Raw genomic sequence first — 17,816 nt, 5'->3', positions numbered from 1 at the left:
ACAGAGTAGATGTTCAATAATAATTTTGGTATTTGTTAAGTGCTTACTATGTGCCAAGCACTGTTCTAAGCGCTGGGTAGATACAAGGTAGTCAGGTTGTCCCACATGGGGCTCACAGTCTTAATCCCCATTTTACAGATGAGGGAACTGAGGCACAGAGAAGTTAAGTGACTTGCCTAAAGTCACACAGCTGATAAGTGGCAGAGCCCGGGCTCTTTCCACTGAACCATGCTGCTTCTAAAAAGCAATGGATTGATGGATTGTACTATAGGCTTGGATGAATAAAATAGAGATTAAAGACAAATCCTTCCCTCAACAACCACACAAACTAATAGGGAAGCCAGACATAAATTTCTTATAAATAGGAGAAAAAGACAATGGAAAGATGGATAGGGGAGTAAATAAGTGCTTCAATTTATACAGCATTTAAATCAATATGTTCATAAGTGCTACAGGCAGCTGAGATGATAGTAGGAGGGATATAATCTGAGAAGAAGAAAAATGAATCAAGGAAGGCTTCTTGGAGGAGGTGATATTTCCAGAAGGCCTTGACCATGGGGAGAACTATAATAATGAATAATGAATAATGCTGAGTGCTTACTATGTGCCAAGCACTGTTCTAAGCTCTGGAGTAGATACAACCAAATCAGGTTGGTCACAGTCCCTTCTTACACGGGCTCTACTCTTAATCTCCTGTTTACAAATGAGGGAACTGAGGCACAGAAAAGTTAAGTGACTTGCCCAAGGTCACACAGCAGACGTGGTAGAGGCAGGATTAGAACCCAGGTCCTTCTGACTCCCTGGCCTTTGCTCTATCCACAAAGCCACTCTGCTTCTCTATATATTGTTTTTCTGCACACATGGCAAGTGCTCAATAAATACAAATGAGACCATGTAGATCCAGGATCGGATTAACGGTGTCCAGGGCCTGAAACAGAGCTGAAATGGAGACCCCTCTGACAGGTGCGGAGAAGTATTTGAAGAGCAAGCAATCTGTCTCATTGCTCTACGTGACCCAGTGTCTCCTACCGGGCTCCAGATAGTGGGACGCACAGGCAAGAGTGGTCTCTCCAGTGTAGCCTCTTGGGTTAATCCAGCCCTCAGTTCTCCAGGAAAAAAGGGTGATGGAAGGCTCCTCCTCTTTACCTCAGAGCCTGTCCATCTCTGTGTTTCAGGTAAATGAGAAAAATGGAAATCCAGAGATGGAAAGAGGGAAGCCAATGATTCTGACCCAGGTAGCATTCACTGCACTGTTCTGCACTGATATTGATCCCATCCTTTCTGCCCCATCTCTCCCGACCACCCCAAACTGCGTGACATTAGGTTACAAGACTTACTGCATCTCAGGCGATGGACTGGCTAATGGATCAGCCTCTCCAAAAATTGGCCCAGAGCCCTGAATTTAATGGCTATGCTACCCCCCGCACCGGGGGAGTCAATTCAAAGCAGTTTCAGCCCTGCTCTCCAGATCTATAAACTTATATTCCCAAGGAACCTATCAAACAGCATCTTTAATGGCTTGATGGGCTTTCAGTCCAATTGCCTTCTTGTGACATTAGACAAGAGCCTCCAGCATTGGGGTGGCACACTCAGCTGGGAAGGACGGCTAATCCTTCAGGCTCTACAATGTCCTCCTCTCTTAGAAAAGGGGATGTCATACTTAGGAGTGCTTTGATGAGGACTTAAAAACATCATCATCATCTTGGTGATTTTCCTATTAATAACAACTAAGAACAGGGATATCTTCCTGCTCATTTTCTCCATTTATTTCATCTTGCCATGAAGTTCAGAGTGTTGAATTTGCAATCTTATCATTCCCATGGCAACAAATTGTGGTAAGATAAACAAATATGGGGTTATGACATCCCCACGGGAATCAGCAGATGGGGAAACTGGCTCTGAAGAAGAAAGCTTTATTTAAACATAAATATCTTCAACTAGAGAAGGCAGAAGCTCAAAACATCCACAGGAAGAAAAGGCAATTTTCTAGCTCCCTCCTTGCCCATTTACCTGGGCCCAAAGCTTACCTTCAAATCCACAGTTACATCAAGAAGCAATAAACTACACCATGGGCACTTACCACAATATTAATAACAATTCTGTGGCTTTTAGAACCTACTGAAAAACCCAGCCCCGTGTGAGGACGCAAGGTTAAGGAGAACCACCACCCTAACCGCTGCTAACTTCCGATAGTTTCCTTCACCGGTTGGGCCACAGCAGGGGTTCAGTTCCCAGAGCTCTGCTAACTGCCATGGTGACATCTGTGCCCAAATAAAGCAGGCAGTGAAGAGGGTTGGAGGGAAGCTGCAGCTCCATTTAAAACATAGGGAGAGGAAAATTCTGCATCTGTCACCTCTGTCCTGGCGGAGACAACAGAAGAGAACTCCTGGAACTTTCTGGTGAAAGATGTCCCATCCAGGAGGGAACCAGCAGAGGTCCTGCCCTGGTCGTGGCTGCTGGACCCGGACGGCTGTCCTGCAGGCCTGGGTAGGGCTTCTCAAAGAGAGCACCTGCTTCAGAATCAATCAACCAATCAGTAGCACTTACTGAGCACCTACTGACTGTGGAGCTCTGGACTAAGTAGTTGTGAGAGTACAAGATAATTTGTAGGCATGATTCCTGGCCTCAGGGAGTTTACAATCTAGTGGGATCTAGAATGCAAAGGTTCCTAATAGGCGAGGGAATATTGAGTGGACTCCACAGACCACTTTTCGGACCCCAAAATGTTTCCTGGGTTATTCCCAGGGAGGGATCCTACCACAGTCTGGAAAGCAAAGGCTGCCCATCCTGAAAACAAATGTCAAGTGCCACATGATGAAGTGCAGAGAAGCAGTGTGGCTCAGTGTAAAGAACCCGGGCTTGGGAGTCAGAGGTCATGGGTTCTAATCCCAGCTCCGCCACCTGTCAGCTGTGTGACTTTGGGCGAGTCACTTAAGTTCTCGGTGCCTCAGTTCCTTCATCTGTAAAATGGGGACGAAGACTGTGAGCCCCACGTGGGACAACCTGATGACCCTGTATCTCCCCCAGCGCTTAGAACAGTGCTCTGCACATAGTAAGTGCTTAACAAATACCAACATTATTATGATGAAGACTTGGACTTTTCACCCAAAAGGGCTGTTTCAGAGGAGGAGATGGGAGGAATGACCAGTTTCTGGGTGCTTGATCCTCACTACCCCAGTACCCGCCCCCATCATGACTGCAGCCTGTCAGATGGAAGAGAAAAGGAATAGGAGGTAGAATTGAAGAAACTCCCCAGGCAAATGGTTTATCAGAACCATACACCTCTTTCACCTTAGCACAGAGTAGACTGTGCCTTTTCTAGAAGATGCAAGTAACCATGGACACAGAGGGTGTCTGAGCCACCTTATCGCATGGATGGAATTTTTTCACGTATTAAAGAAATGTAAGGTTCTAAGTTCTCCATCCCAAAAGAATGGGATGGATTGGGGTTCTCCATCCCAAAATACACTCTTCATTTTTGGTGCAAGTACAGTTATGGGCTAGTTATTTATGGTTCACACTGAACCAGAAAATGCTCTGCATTGTCTTTTGCAGTATAAGACCACCAAATTTTTCTCTCTTTCATGCCAGATGGGAGTCAATTCTTTCCAGAGCTGCACAGGAATGCTTATATGCTGGCAATGATACAGAAAACAGTTTTTTTATTTTAAAGAAATCTCCCCTGTGCTACACCCACCCCAAAATAAGAAGCAGCATCTGTTGGGGGGAGGGAAAAAAAGGACAAAAAAAAACCCCAAACCAAATGCATGCTCCTTCTGTCACCCTGCCTGAAGCTCTGGCCAATTTCCAGGGATCTGTGCCTCTCTTCAAAAAGGGTTATGAGAAGAACAGAGAAGACAGAGGGACAGGGAGAGAGAGAGAAAAAAGGGAGGTGGGAGGAAAAAGGGGGAGGGAGAGGGGAAAAGAGAGAAGATGGAGGGGGAGGGAGAGTGTAAAGATATTGAAGAAAAAATAAGATAATTTGATATTAGGATTGAACAAACTAGGTAATCCAGGCACAAAATTTGGATGTTCAAAAATTTCTTTGTTGCTTGTGGACTCCAATTCCAGAAATGAGGAAACATCAGACAGACCAAAATGAGGACAGCCCATGGAAGTCACCACCTTAAAAGGCTTTCATGCTTTTAACCCAGATAACCACTGTTTAAAAAATGAGATACCTTTTGCTGCCTCTTTTGAGGGTCAGAAAGAATTTGGAATACTGTAAATGCAATAATAGCTGCCCTCCAATTCCACAGTTACCTTTCCCACAGCACTGGTTATTTCCCAACCACTTTTGGCTGCCAGGTCTTTCAAAGATTCCACATTGGAAAGGCTCAGGGTCACCTGGAATGTAATTATTTGAAAATATTTTCAAAGATGTTAAGGCGGGAGCAGAGGGAATTTATGCAATCAAATAATCAATCAATGGTATTTACCGAACACTTACTGGGTTCTAAGCACAGTACTAAGCACTTGGGAGAGAACAATAAAGAAGAGTTGGTAAACATGTTCCCTGCCCACAAGGACTTCACGGTCCAGAGAGGGCAGACAGACAAAATAAATTACAGATATGAACATTAGTGAGGCTAGATGTGAAGTATCAGGAGCCGAAGGGGTACGATTGCAAAAGCAATGTGAGAGGGAGGCTAAATAGGAGAAATGAGGGCTTACTCAAGGAAGGCATCTTGGAGGAATTAATGGGGCTTAGTTTTGCTTAGGAAGTCAACCATCAATGGAATTTACTGAGCATCTACTGCATTCAGAGATTTAAGTGCTTGAGAGAGTACAGTAAGGTTAGCAGACATGAAATCTGCTCTTAGAAGTTTATAAACTATCAGCGATGTGTTAATTGTTAAACCCAGTCATTTAGGATCCATTTGAGCTGGAGTGTGACCTTGCCATGATGCCTGGATGATCCTTTAGAACAGCGTACCCATAACATCCAGTTTTAGGAGACTATCCTTGCACTAAAGAACTAGCCTAAAATAGTCCAAGATACCAGGATATGTCTTCGTCCATGAGCATTACTCTGATCAAACCTGCAGTTTAAATGAGTGTTTCTGGGACCTGGATTCTGAGAACAGATGCCTGGACCCAAACAAAGCTCTGAGGGATGAATGTCCAGTACAGGTTCCAAATTTTTACCTGGCCTAGGCATCAGAAGCACCAGAGGTGCAGTCATGTGGCAGTGGACACCAAAAAGCTGCACCTTTTGGTAGCTGAGTCCAGGATGGTGAAGTCTCAGAAGTAAGATATCTCTGAAGATCACCTTTGCTCACCTCCACACTGTCCCAACCCTGCCTCAGTGGAAGTGAGGTCTCAGTTTCGGTTCTCATATTTATGGCCAGATGGCAAGAAGATAGTTGTTGCTGATACCATATTAACTTGCCTAATTGCCCTACTATTTTGCATATTTTTTGCAATCTAAAACAAGGCAAGGGCTACTATGTGAGGAGTCAAGTCTGGAAATGAGGGGAGCAGGAAAAAGAAAGAGAACAGAAGAGGAATATGTTATGGGGAGGGAAGATGTCCAGTATAGTGCTGTGCATATAGTAAGGGCCCAATAAATACTACTGATTGATTGATTGAGGGGAGTAGGAAATGTCAGAGGGCACTTGAGATAACATCTAATATCTCTACTGCATTATCCCAAGGGCTGAATACAATGGGCCCTCAATGAATTATGATAACTCTCCCTATCTCTTGCCTCTTCCTACTACAGAGTTTGCATATCTCAGTGAAATACTTCCCATGTTGTTTCTATATCTGTAGCTTTGTTCTGACCTTTCTCTTCTTGCTACCCCATCGTGCACACATAAAGAAGAAACTCCCAGGCCCAAGCCTATGTTTGGCTTTCGTGCAATCTGATCCTTTTCCTCTTCCTGCCCAGTGCATGCCACTATCCCTGCTTACTAAAATAATCATTTACTTCCTCAATAATTGGGAGGGGGAAATTATGCAGTGTAAGTACTTATGTGAGTAGATATGGTATATCATTTCTAAGCCATAAACTTCGATACCCTACTAACATTCACTAAATATTACCTGACTATCCGAGACAGAGCTTCCTAAGTGTCTAACAACTTCTGAGAAGTGTACGCTCTAGGAGCAGCTGGCTCAAAAAGCCACGGGACGTACAAGACATCAATGAAACTAAACTAAGTTTATATCAGTAAAAAGAATGATCTCCAAATGTTGTGTCATTGAGAGGTCAGGTAGTGGGCAAATTTATTATCAGTGACAGGCAAATTGTTGGAGTGGTCAGCGCCCAATAGGCTGCTGCTTCAGCTTCCTGGCCATCGGTCGGAACAGCAGGAGTCTGGCATTGCCAAACGCCCGCTGTCAATGTGGCACCCCTTCTGCCAGTCAACACTGCGTTCCTCACCCCTGTTCTCCCTCCTACAGTGGCTGCTGCTTTCCTGCCTACTTCGGTCTGCAATTTGGCAACTGGGGGCTTGAAGAAATGAATTACCAAAACAGGAGACTGTCAAAAAGCAGTTGAGGCTTTTGCTTATCGCCACAGCACTGATGGTGCCGCTGTTCATTCATTCAATCGTATTTATTGAGTGCTTACTGTATGCAGAGCACTGTACTAAGCACTCGAAAAGTACAATTCGCTGTTACCTGATTACTAGTATTCCAGTGATCACAGAGTGGACTGTCTTCTTTATGAGAGGTGACATATTTCCTGAAATGAAATCAAGAACAACAGGAGGGTGATAACGTGAATGGATGTTCAGGAGCAGCAGCATGGCCTAGTGGATAAAGCATGGGTCTGGGAGTCAGAAGGACCTGGGTTCTAATCCCAGATTGGTCACTTGTCTGCTGGGTGACCCTGGGCAAGTCACTTGATGTCGTTGTGCCTTTATCTGTAAAATGGGGATTAAGACAGTGAGCCCCATGTGGGACAGGGACTGTGTCCAACCCAATTTGCTTGTACTCACCTCAGCACTTAGTACAGTGACTGGCACATAGTAAGTGCTTAACAAATACAATTATTATTGTTATTGTTATTAATTGAATTATCGCATAGTCTGACTGGTATACAAAACTTACTATGCATAGTAGGGCTAACAATTAGTAAATGCTGCTTTCATCAGAAGGAAAATCAAGAAAAATAATTCCCACCATACTAATAATGCTAGTTTCCAAAAATCCTGATTCTTTGTTACGTACCTGCCTAGTCGTATCCTCTTTCGAGCAATGGCTCCACGGTATCTTCTTAGATCATCCTTTTAAGGAAGGACAAAAAGGCTGCTGATGAATACCCAATATCGAACTTCGTTTACATCCTACCCACTTTGCGACTGTCTTTTAACAATCAAATGTGAACTAATATTTCCGATGGGGTTTTGATGATTTCGATTTTAGGGCTGGTTCTCTGAGCATAGGCAAGGGCCAAGATGGACTTCATTTATGGTTGGTCCTCTTAGGGATTTAGGGAGATGCACCACTTACTCCAAGCCACAATGGGGAATACTGAGAGCCCCAGGCCAGTAATGTCCTAACCAATGACACTCTTCATCCCACCATTTCCCCTCTGGCTCCTCTTTGCCCCTCCACCGAGAAACAAGGTAAACAGGACTTCCAGTGGTCTTCTGTGCTGTTGAAGTAGATCTCTTTTCTTTATTTCACCTCCCTGCAACACCTCTTTATCCTCACCTGAGAAGAGGATAGGCTGTCACAACCCCCATTTTAAGAAACAGGATTACAGCAGGGAAACAGTAAATGACTCTCCAGGGTCTTGGAAGAGTCAATGTACATTCCTAAGCAACTATAACAAAGAAAAAAATAGAACCCACCACGACTGATTATTATCCAAACAACTTCCTGAAAGAAGGAAGTACTGAGGAAGAAAATAATGTAGAGAGGCAATTTTGAGGGTAGAAAAGAAGTAAATTTCAGGTGTAGAGCAGGACACCAGAAGTGACTATAGAAAAAGGAAAAAAGGGTCCAGAAGTAGTTAGTCTTGCAATTCCTGAAACGGAAAGAAGATGAGAAGAGATGAGATGAACACTAGGGAGAAGGGTAGAGAGGCTTAGGGAAAACCATCATACCATTCAGGAATGGAACTCGTGAATAGGACGATAAGCAAAGTCTTAAGAGATGGAAAGCAAAGAAGTTAAAGAACCTCAAGAGATACCGCTGGGTCAAAAGAACCAAGGGGCAGATGAGCTTGATGTCTTTGATGGTGTCTCAGAAGGAGCCCCACACCTCCAACCTCCCCCTAAGGATGTCATCGCCTGATTGTTCCATGCCGTGTGACAATTACTGACCTCTGAAATGGGCTTGACTCTGGGGAATGTGATGAAGTTTCCCGCTTCATTGACCGCGTGATAAATGAGAAAAGCACTGTTGATGTGCCGCCCTTGGCCCTTGGTCCATTCCTCACAGTTATAGGCTTCCACACGGACTCCAACCTCAACACTAAGGGAGGAGGACAGACAACAGAACAAAATTAACCTTACAAGCCACTCCCCCCATCCCCCGGAGGAATCTCAAATAAAAATGGGAGCCTCTGATTTTACTACCTCTGATTAGGCTTCGGTGGTCAGTTGTTTTAGGGGCTTCCTTACTATGAAAATGTAGCTGTTTGGTACTTATCCCTTTGTATACTGCACTCTTTAATCTCTCTTTCCTAAGCTGTACGCAAGCTTTTCAAGCTCTAGTGGGCATAGCCACAAAATTGGTAACAGAAAAGGCCCCTATTGAGTCCAAAAGAAGAGGTTAGTAAACAAAAGAAAAGCAAATGAGATTAGATAGCAATTACTGGTAATCTCCTAGGTTTAAATAGAACAACTATAACAAATTAAAAACACTTTTTCTATTCCATCAACAGAACAACAAAAAAAACCTGGCCTGAATTAGTGGGTGAATCTATAGTGCTAAATGCTAAACCATTACCATAAACTGTTTGCCCATTATACACAATTTACTTGGGGGTGAGGCTCTAAAGCTCTGAATTATTTTAGTCTGAGTAAGGAAAAAAAAGTGCTTTTCACTGTGAAGCAATAAAAATACAATAAATACAATAAGAACTTATTTTAAATGTTCAAATAAGCTCTAATTTGGAATTAATGAGGGGCAGAGATGCTATCCAAATTACTTAAAAGTCCAAATAGTAGATAAAAAAATGAATATTACTATTTTCAAATACAGTACACAAACTATAGATGGGTACTAATAGGTAAAATGAAATTAATGAAAAAAATTAGTAACATACATTAAATAATAATGTACCATAACCAGTTAAAGAGAAAGGAATGTCTGTACTTACAACTTTTTTCTTAATAAATATCATTTTAAAATGCCTGGATTATCATATATTCAAATTAGTATAAAGTGAATAGTATATATTCCAATGGTCTCCTCAATAATGATATCAAACTCAAAACCAGTATCCAGTTTGAAGAACATCATTGAGACAGCTCATGCTTATCTCTAGAATCTCTTTACCAGTTCTGAAACGTGTTGTTAACAATGGCATTGAAGACCAGACGATCTCCGACTGTGGATGGCCCTCGAAACTTGAACATGTCCACTGACTTCAGGATGGGATGGGAACGACAGAGAAGGCTGGAGGAGAACAAAAGCCAAAACAAAAGTGAGACAAAAAGAGTGAATGAATGGGATTATCTTTTTACTTTCTTCTTTCTGTATGTGAATCTGACTTTTGTCTGTAAGCTCGTTGTGGGCAGGAAATGTCCTTACCAACTCTGTCAAACGCTTAGTATGGTGCTCTGCACACAGTAAGCACTCAATAAGTACGACAATAAATTGTAGTTTCTCAAGTACTTAGTATAGTGTTCTTCACACTGTAAGCTCATTGTGGGGAGGGAATGTATCCGTTACTGTTATATTATAATCTCCCAATCGCTTAGTACCCTGCTCTGCACATAGTAAGCGCTCAATAAATACAGTTGAATGAATGAATGTAAGTGCTCTATAAATATTATTGACTGACTGATGAGTGTCCTGTGAGTTAACTAGAATTGATGAAGAGGAATTCATCTTTGTTACTAGTCTGCAAAGAGGGTCATCAGTGAAAGTACTGATAAGGACCAGCATCAGACCAGATCCCTGTACATACTCTTTGTATGTGACCCCAGAGGCGGAAGTGTATCCAATTACCACCAATTTGGTCAAGATCACACTTTTCCATCTTGAACATGGGAATTTCACCTGAGGCAGAACCAAATAATAGTAATAACAACAACAATAATAATGGTATTTGTTAAGCCCTTAAGTATGTGCCAGGCACTGTACTAAGCGCTGGGGTGGATCCAAGTAAATTGGGTTGGACCCAGTCTGTCCCACATGGGGCTCACAATCTCAATCCCCATTTTGCAGATGAGGTAACAGAGACCCAGAGAAATGAAGTGACTTGCCCAAGGCCACACAGCAGACGAGTGGAAGATCCGGGATTCAAACCCATGACCTTCTGACTCCCAAGCCTGTGCTCTAACCACTATGCCGCTTTGAAGCTTACAGAAATTACACTTACTGGTTTTTCTTCATTTACATGGCCTATCACTACTCTTCCTCTGTCTTAGACTATGAGCCCCATGTGGGACATGGACTGTTGGATCTTATTATCTTGAATCTAGCCAAGTGCTAATCACAATGCTTGGCAGAGAGTAAGCATTTAATAAATACCATAATTATTATAAGAGGAGGCTAAATTTACCCGGTATTATATGTTCTTCCCAAAGTCACATTGGGTGTTTCCTAGGGATGCCCTTCTTACTACCTTCTGCTCATTTACTATGGGCAAGTCCATCTCGCTCTTTTAGGTGATTGAAAAGAGATTGTTTAATTATTTGATCTAGTACCTACTCAGGAAGAGATGTGGAAATGACCAGTCTGTAAGTACTAATACAGGACTCCCTCTATATTCGTCCTAAATTGTTTCTATGAACACTGAATATGTGAAAAGGCATATATTCGAGGGTTATTTTCTCTCAGAGTACCCCCAACTCTCTTAGAATTTTAATGCTTCTTATAATTTATTTTAATGTCTATCTCCCCCTCTAGACTGTAAGCTCCTTGTGGGCAGGGAACGTGTCTACCAACTCTCAAGCACTTAGTATGGTGCTCTGCACACAGCAAGGGCTCAATATGATTGACCGATTGATAACGTGGAGATTACATTTTTGAAAAACCCCACATCAAGGAAAACTCATGTTGCAATATTCAGTGGGTCTACCCCTCACACGCAAACACACAAAGTGTTTCTCCCAGTACTGCAGAGTGCTAAATCCAACAGGGTTAGGCTGTCGGATGGAGCATCCTCTAATTTCCTAAAAAGGTTCTAGCCAAAACTTGTGATGAAAACGCCCGTTAGAGCAGAAATGTTTGTACCAAAGACACTTTTCGTTAACATCAGCTGAGTGCATGGGAGCCATCTAGTGCCTCTGATTAGCATTGTAGTTGGGCAGTATTTGGCCCTAGAGAAAGCTACACCTTTGAAAACGAATTGCAATGGACAAAATGAGTGATGGGATGGGTAAAGAAGAGAGGTTTGTTAAAACCTGCCAGAGACGAATAATCATAAAGGTAAACAGTTGCGTTGGAGAATGAGGTACATCTGTATTTTCTCTTTCCTCCCCTTTCAAAGATAAGCCTTTTCCCAACTTAGGGAATTCCCAATCTTTCACAAGTTTTCAGAAATAAGAGCTAATAGGTCTGCAACAGCACCCTCCAGTTTCTTTAATACCCTCGGGATGAAAGGTTGTGCTCATTTAAATACATGTAGGTTTTTTGAGTCTTTCAATAAACTCTCTCTCCATTTGCAAGATTGTCCTCCTTATCAAGTAGGGAGAGCTTTGGTCATCTGTTCAGATTTGATTACTTCATAAAGACATCAGTGAAAACCAAAAACCTCAACAGAAAACTGAAAAGGCAGACGCTTTTCCTATCTGCCTACCAGATCAATGACACTTTCGCTAGTGCTCCTGTTTTGCCTAATAGAATAAAGAGGGGGTTTTTGTTGTTACTTTTTATGTCTTTGTGTATCTCCTTTCTGCCTAATAGAATGGAAGAGGTTGGGGGTTTTTTGTTACTTTTTATGTCTTCGTGCAACTCTTTTCTGCCTGAAGCTTTTCTAATTTTGTAGCACTACCACCATGGGAGAAAATTCCTCTTTAATGACCTGCCTTAATTTCCATTTTTGTCACTTTCCCATTTCCTCATTGGGTCTCTGTAGAGTTCTGTCAGCTCCATGACCGATTTTTACCTGGGGATGGACAACCTGTACTCCATTATCTATGTGGCATGGAACCCGGCTAGAACTGTGGCTTTCTGTGACTTTCTTCCAGTAATTTTCTTCAGAGAATCGTTACTCTGATAACATTTCCTTCCCGCTCCTGCCATTTCCTTTACTCTCAGCTCCTTCGCTGACCTGGCCTACCAGCCTGAAGCTAAGTAATGATAATAATAATACTTGTATTGCATTATGTGCCAAGCATTGTACTAAATGCTGGGGTAGATAAAAGATCATCAGGTCCCAACATGGGGCTCAAAGTCTAAGGAGAGGTAACAGGTATTGAATCCCTATTTGACAGATGAGGTAAATGAGGTGTGATGAAGTGAGGTGACCCAAGTCACACAGAAGACAAATGGCAGAGCTGGGATTAAAACCCAGGTCCTCTGACTACCAGGATCATGCTCTTTCACTATGACATGCCGTTTTTAAGGTTTTAAGGCCCATTGGGATATGTGCAAAAATGCTGCCTTGTCTCCTGAGTTTTATTAAGGGTCCACTTGGCCTTGAATCGGTCCCATATCTTCCAAAGCTTTTGCAAATAACACCCTGCCCTGTACCCACATAGAAACAGTCCTAGCAATGATTTAGTTCCTAGTTGAGGGCTCTCTGCATCACAAACGATACCTAAATGAACTCTGCATTTATAAAGGAGGCTTGAACCCATACAAGGGACATGTGGTGAAACACACTGCCTTTAAGTTACTATTAACCAATGTCATTGATTCCTCGCTTTCACTGTTAACATAACTTTAGGCACACATCAAAAGGGTATAACGAATTGATTTTCTTCACACAAAAAATTTTCTGGGTTTGCTTGGAAGGATGCTAGGTTGCATTTACTAAAGCTTACACCATGTCTGGGAAATTGTGAAACGACCATTTCAAATTAGAAAAAAGACACTTCTTTCATTTTCTATATTTCAAGCTGTACACTTAACTATTCATCTACTCGGGGCAGAAACATTTCACCATTGTTCAATCCATAAATGACACCACTGTTTAACTGTCTGTTTGTTACTTATGGCAAAGATACTTTTTTTCGCTAGGTAGAATAAATCTCATTTCCATAGCAACACTTTTCTGTGCAAAATTCATGACAAATGTGACTTTACCAATCCCAAGTCTTTTGGGTTTTTAAAAAAAATTTCTCCAAAAGATATTATTGAACTATTTGCACTGGTGGCATAAAATGCTGGCCTGGACAACTGCAGTACTGCTAATTTATCTCCAAGTTATTTAAAGAAAAAGAGTAATGTTTTGGAACCTGAAAAGGTTTTCAAATTTATTTTTCCAAATATTGCTTTCTGCTCCCCTCATTCTCCATTTAAGCCTTTGGCTATGGCAATTCCAACAGGAACCTTCAGAGGTCAGATCTAATTATGAGTTGCATTACAATAGTTTTGAAAAAACACCAAACATTTTTTCAAGAGAGAAAGACTGTTTTCTCTTTTTATGCAGTAAACCATTGTTTTGCAGTGTTATAAAATTAGCATTGATAATTCAAAATAAAATCTTTACAACTGTCACTTCAGTTTTCTTTTAATCTGGAAACTCAAACTGTCCCTTTGGACAAAGCGTCACATTTATCGTGTAATAAACAGGAGAAGCATTTACTTGTTTTCCAACTTTTATGAAAAGCACTGCTTTCTCTCTCCTCTTATCCAACTCTCTTTCCCCTCTACCCTCTCACCAAATTTCTCACTCTTGTCTATCCTTGCCAGATGGCTCCTCCTGCTTATCTCCTCATTCAGGAAAGCATCTACGGAGAGAGACAGAGATTTCCCACAGGACAGGTTCCCATACCAAAGGCCAAAAATCGAGGACCAACCTTGCTGAAATGGTGGCCACTGTCTCCATCCAAGCCATAATCTGGCCACCAAATGTGCTTCCACGATGGTTTGCATGAGGTGGGAGGACAAGTTCAATGCTCTGGACATAGGTGTGGCCGGTTGAAACCACAACCTCCCCTTGGCCAAACTCAGCAACTAGAACACAAATTTGAAATATTAATTAGGGCAGCATTAGCCACTTTTAAAAAATGTTTTTTGTTAAGTGCTTACTATATGTCAAGCATTGTTCTAAGTGTTGGGGCAGATACCAGGCAATCGGGTTGGACACAGTCCCTGTCCTACATGGGACTCACAGTCTTCACCCCCATTTTACAGATGAGGTATCTGAATCATAAAGAAGTTAGGTGACCTTCCCAAGGTCACAGAGCAGACAAGTGGAGGAGCCAGGATTAGATCCCAGGTCCTTCTGACTCTCAGCCCCCTTCTCTATCTGCTGTGTAAGACCATGGGCAAGTTACTACATTTCTCTGTGGCTCAGTTCCCTCATCTGCAAAATGGGGATGAAGACAGTGAGCTCTATGTAGAACAGGGTCCTTGGCCAATCCAATTACCTTGTATCTACCCCAGGGCTTAGTACAGTGCCTGGCACAAAGTAAGCACATAACAAATACCGCAATTACTATTATTTTTGGTCTCAGATAGAGCCATGGTCTGCTTGTAATCAATCTCCAGACAGGGGCACTGAGCAGTAGGGATTCGAGTACTGACCACTTCCACTGCCAGTGCCCCCTACTTCTCTTCCACTGCTCCCCACCATCGCTGAACAGGAAGCTGTAGAGGCAGCAAGAGGCAGGGTGGGAGTGGGAGTCACATGAGAGTAAAAGTAGGAGACATACTTGACAGGCCAAAAACATTCAAACTGACAATTTGGCAACACCACCCCTTCTCCAACTACTGCGGTGCTCCTGGATAACTAGAAGTGGTGAGGGAAGGGAGCAGGAGAAGGGGATTAAGTGGAGGGAGGGAGAGGATGGTCCAGGAGTGGTGGGGTCTTAAGAGTGTTCTGAGCTCTAGAGTCCTCGGTCTTCCCTCTGTTACTGTCGGCCCAACACTGGCTTTCAGAAAAAAGCAAAATTATCCCCACTTCTAAAACCAAAATGGCTAAGGAAGAGTGCAAGATCTTGGATGGCATGGATCCTGTCTTGTCTTATGCTGTCGAGTCATCTCTAACCCATAGTGTCACCCCGGACACATCTCTCCCAGAACACTCCACCTCCATCTGCAATCATTCTGGTAGGGTATCCATAGAGTTTTGTTGGTAAAAATACGATAGTAATTTACCACTGCCTCTTTCCACTCAGTAAACCTGAGTGTCCGCCCTCGACTCTCTCCCATGCCACTTTGCTGCCCGACACAGGTGAGTTTTGACTTGTAGCAGATTGCCTTCTGCTCGCTGGCCATTGCCCAAGCCAGGAATGGATGGCTATTCATTCAACAGTATTTATTGAGTGCTTACTATGTGCAGAGCACTGTACTAAGCACTTGGAATGTACAAATCGGCAACAGATAGAGACAGTCCCTGCCCACTGACGGGCTTACAGTCTAATCGGGGGAGACAGACAAAAACAACAGCAATAAATTGAATCAAGGGGATGTACATCTCATTAATAGCAATAAATAGAATCAAGGTGATGTACATCTCATTAACAAAATAAATAGGGTAATAAAAATATATATGCCTCTGCTTGACTCTCCCTCCTGTAGTCGAGACTGGTAGTGTACTGGAAACTCTCCAGGTGCAACTCTGAGAGGGGAGGATCCTGTCTACTAAACCTATAATACTCTCCCGAGTACTGCACACAATAAATACGATTGAGAAATTATTCTAGAAAGGGATATGATTACCAGGGGATAGAAGGGCAATCTAAACAATGGTTAACTGAAGTTGAAACACCAATGGACACTACCTTTAACTTTTTGTGGACTATAGGTGTGCCTGAGTTAACAAACCACTTGGCATGAGAATCCTGCCTTCTATGGAAATATTACTGCATTTGAACAAAAGTGCAGTTATGGGCTAAAACGGCACAATAATGTTATACTTTGGGTCCTACTTCTTCTGAATCATATCGGCTTGATTTTCTGACAAATAAGATTCTTTCTGTCAGCAATGGAGACACAATTTACTCTGCCTGCAAAAGTAAAATGTATTCAATTATGCTTCCGGCGTCATCAACAAAGTCATCAACTAGGTTTAAATCACACAAGCATTGTTGTTGAGGATGGATGTACACAACAGAAAGAACACATCCAGTCTGCTGGAACCTGAGCTGAGTGTGCAGTGTATCCAGACAGAAACACTGTAATTGGGGTTGTAGAGAAGAAAACATTTTGATGTAGCCTGTGGGATGATGAATAGGGGACATCAAGAAGGTTCTTTTTGTCTTACCGTTTCCTCTGGAGGAGACATTCCGGGAATGGACTGAATCAGAGAATCACAGACTAGGGAGATGCTGACCTTCATCCAAACCATTTTCTCACCCATGGAGATATCTGCTTTTCTTCAGTGTACCTGTTCTCCCTCTTCTTCCTCCATCAGATTCCCTTCATTGCATTTTATTTATTTGGTAATTGTACCTAGTTCCCCATTCCAAATAAAGTATTCTGAGAAGAGCTTCACACTTGTAAGAACATAAGCAATGTCATTACTAGATTAATCCAGAGGCCGGCACCTTAAACTCTAGAAGCAGGGTGGCTCAGTGGAAAGATCATGGGCTTGGGAGTCAGAGGTCACGGGTTCTAATCCCAGCTCCGCCGCTTGTCAGCTGTGTGACTTTGGGCAAGTCACTTAACTTCTCTGGGCCTCAGTTACCTCAACTGTAAAATGGGGATTAAGACTGTGAGCCCCTCACGGGACAACCTGATGACCTCGTATCTACCCCAGAGCTTAGAATAGTGCTTGGCAAATAGTAAGCGCTTAACAAATACCATCATCGTTATTATTATTACTTGTTCAAAACTGAACTCCTCTTCCCTTCTCCCCCACCTCAATCAATGATATAAATTGAATATTTACCATGTGCAGTGTAGCATCCTAAGTTCTTGGGAGACTACAACAGAGTTAATAGCCACTCTTGTGGGGGAGAGAGGAATTAAAATTACAGGTAGGGGAAGCAATCGTGTATAAAGGTATGTAAATAAGTGTTTAAGGGTCACAGACTCAAATGCATAGACAACACGGTACGTAAGGCAAAATAGGATGGGGAGATGAGAAATTAGTCAGAGAAAGTTTCCTGGAGGAGAAGCAATTATTATTATTATTATTATGGTATTTGCTAAGTGTTTACTATGTATCAAGCATTATTCTAAGCACTGGCATGGATACAAGCTAATCAGGTCGGACATAGTCCCTGTCCCATATGGGGCTCACAGTCTAAGTAGGAGGAAGAACAGAAACTGAATCCCTGTTTTACAGGTGAAGAAACGCAGACCCAGAGAAGTTAAGTGACTTGCTCAAGGTGACACAGCAGGGAACCGTCAGAGCAGGTATTAGAACCCGGGACCTCTCACTTTCAGGCCCATGCTCTTCCACTGGGCCACGCTGCCCTAATTTCAGTAGGGTCTTGAAGATAGGGAGAGTTGAGTGTAAAAGGAAGGTAGTTCCAGGAGGAAGGCCCTGAACTATAGGTTTTGAGAGACAACAGGGAGAGGGAATGAGTATGTTGCTATTAGATGAATGTGGGCAAGTTCATAGTGGG

The 17,816-nt window shown here is 42.5% G+C and overlaps 1 protein-coding gene across 2 annotated transcripts in view; it reads right to left on the bottom strand.

Annotated features, from left to right (window-relative positions):
* ACOT12 (acyl-CoA thioesterase 12) overlaps positions 1–17,816 on the bottom strand; it is a 58,607-nt gene that overhangs the window by 9,194 nt on the left and 31,597 nt on the right. For both annotated transcript variants that reach the window (XM_029074263.2, XM_029074271.2), the window contains exons 6-11: positions 14,097–14,253; positions 9,460–9,579; positions 8,280–8,430; positions 7,180–7,235; positions 6,628–6,691; positions 4,264–4,347 (exon numbers count right to left, since the gene is read on the bottom strand). In XM_029074263.2, coding sequence (XP_028930096.1) covers positions 4,264–4,347; positions 6,628–6,691; positions 7,180–7,235; positions 8,280–8,430; positions 9,460–9,579; positions 14,097–14,253 — 632 coding nt within the window. The remainder of the gene's footprint in view (positions 1–4,263; positions 4,348–6,627; positions 6,692–7,179; positions 7,236–8,279; positions 8,431–9,459; positions 9,580–14,096; positions 14,254–17,816) is intronic.

This window comes from Ornithorhynchus anatinus, chromosome 1 (assembly GCF_004115215.2).
Source record: "Ornithorhynchus anatinus isolate Pmale09 chromosome 1, mOrnAna1.pri.v4, whole genome shotgun sequence".
In the NCBI taxonomy this organism is placed as follows: domain Eukaryota; kingdom Metazoa; phylum Chordata; class Mammalia; order Monotremata; family Ornithorhynchidae; genus Ornithorhynchus; species Ornithorhynchus anatinus.
The sequence above is the reverse complement of the archived record's forward strand: the minus strand, read 5'-3'. Positions and strand labels throughout refer to the sequence as shown.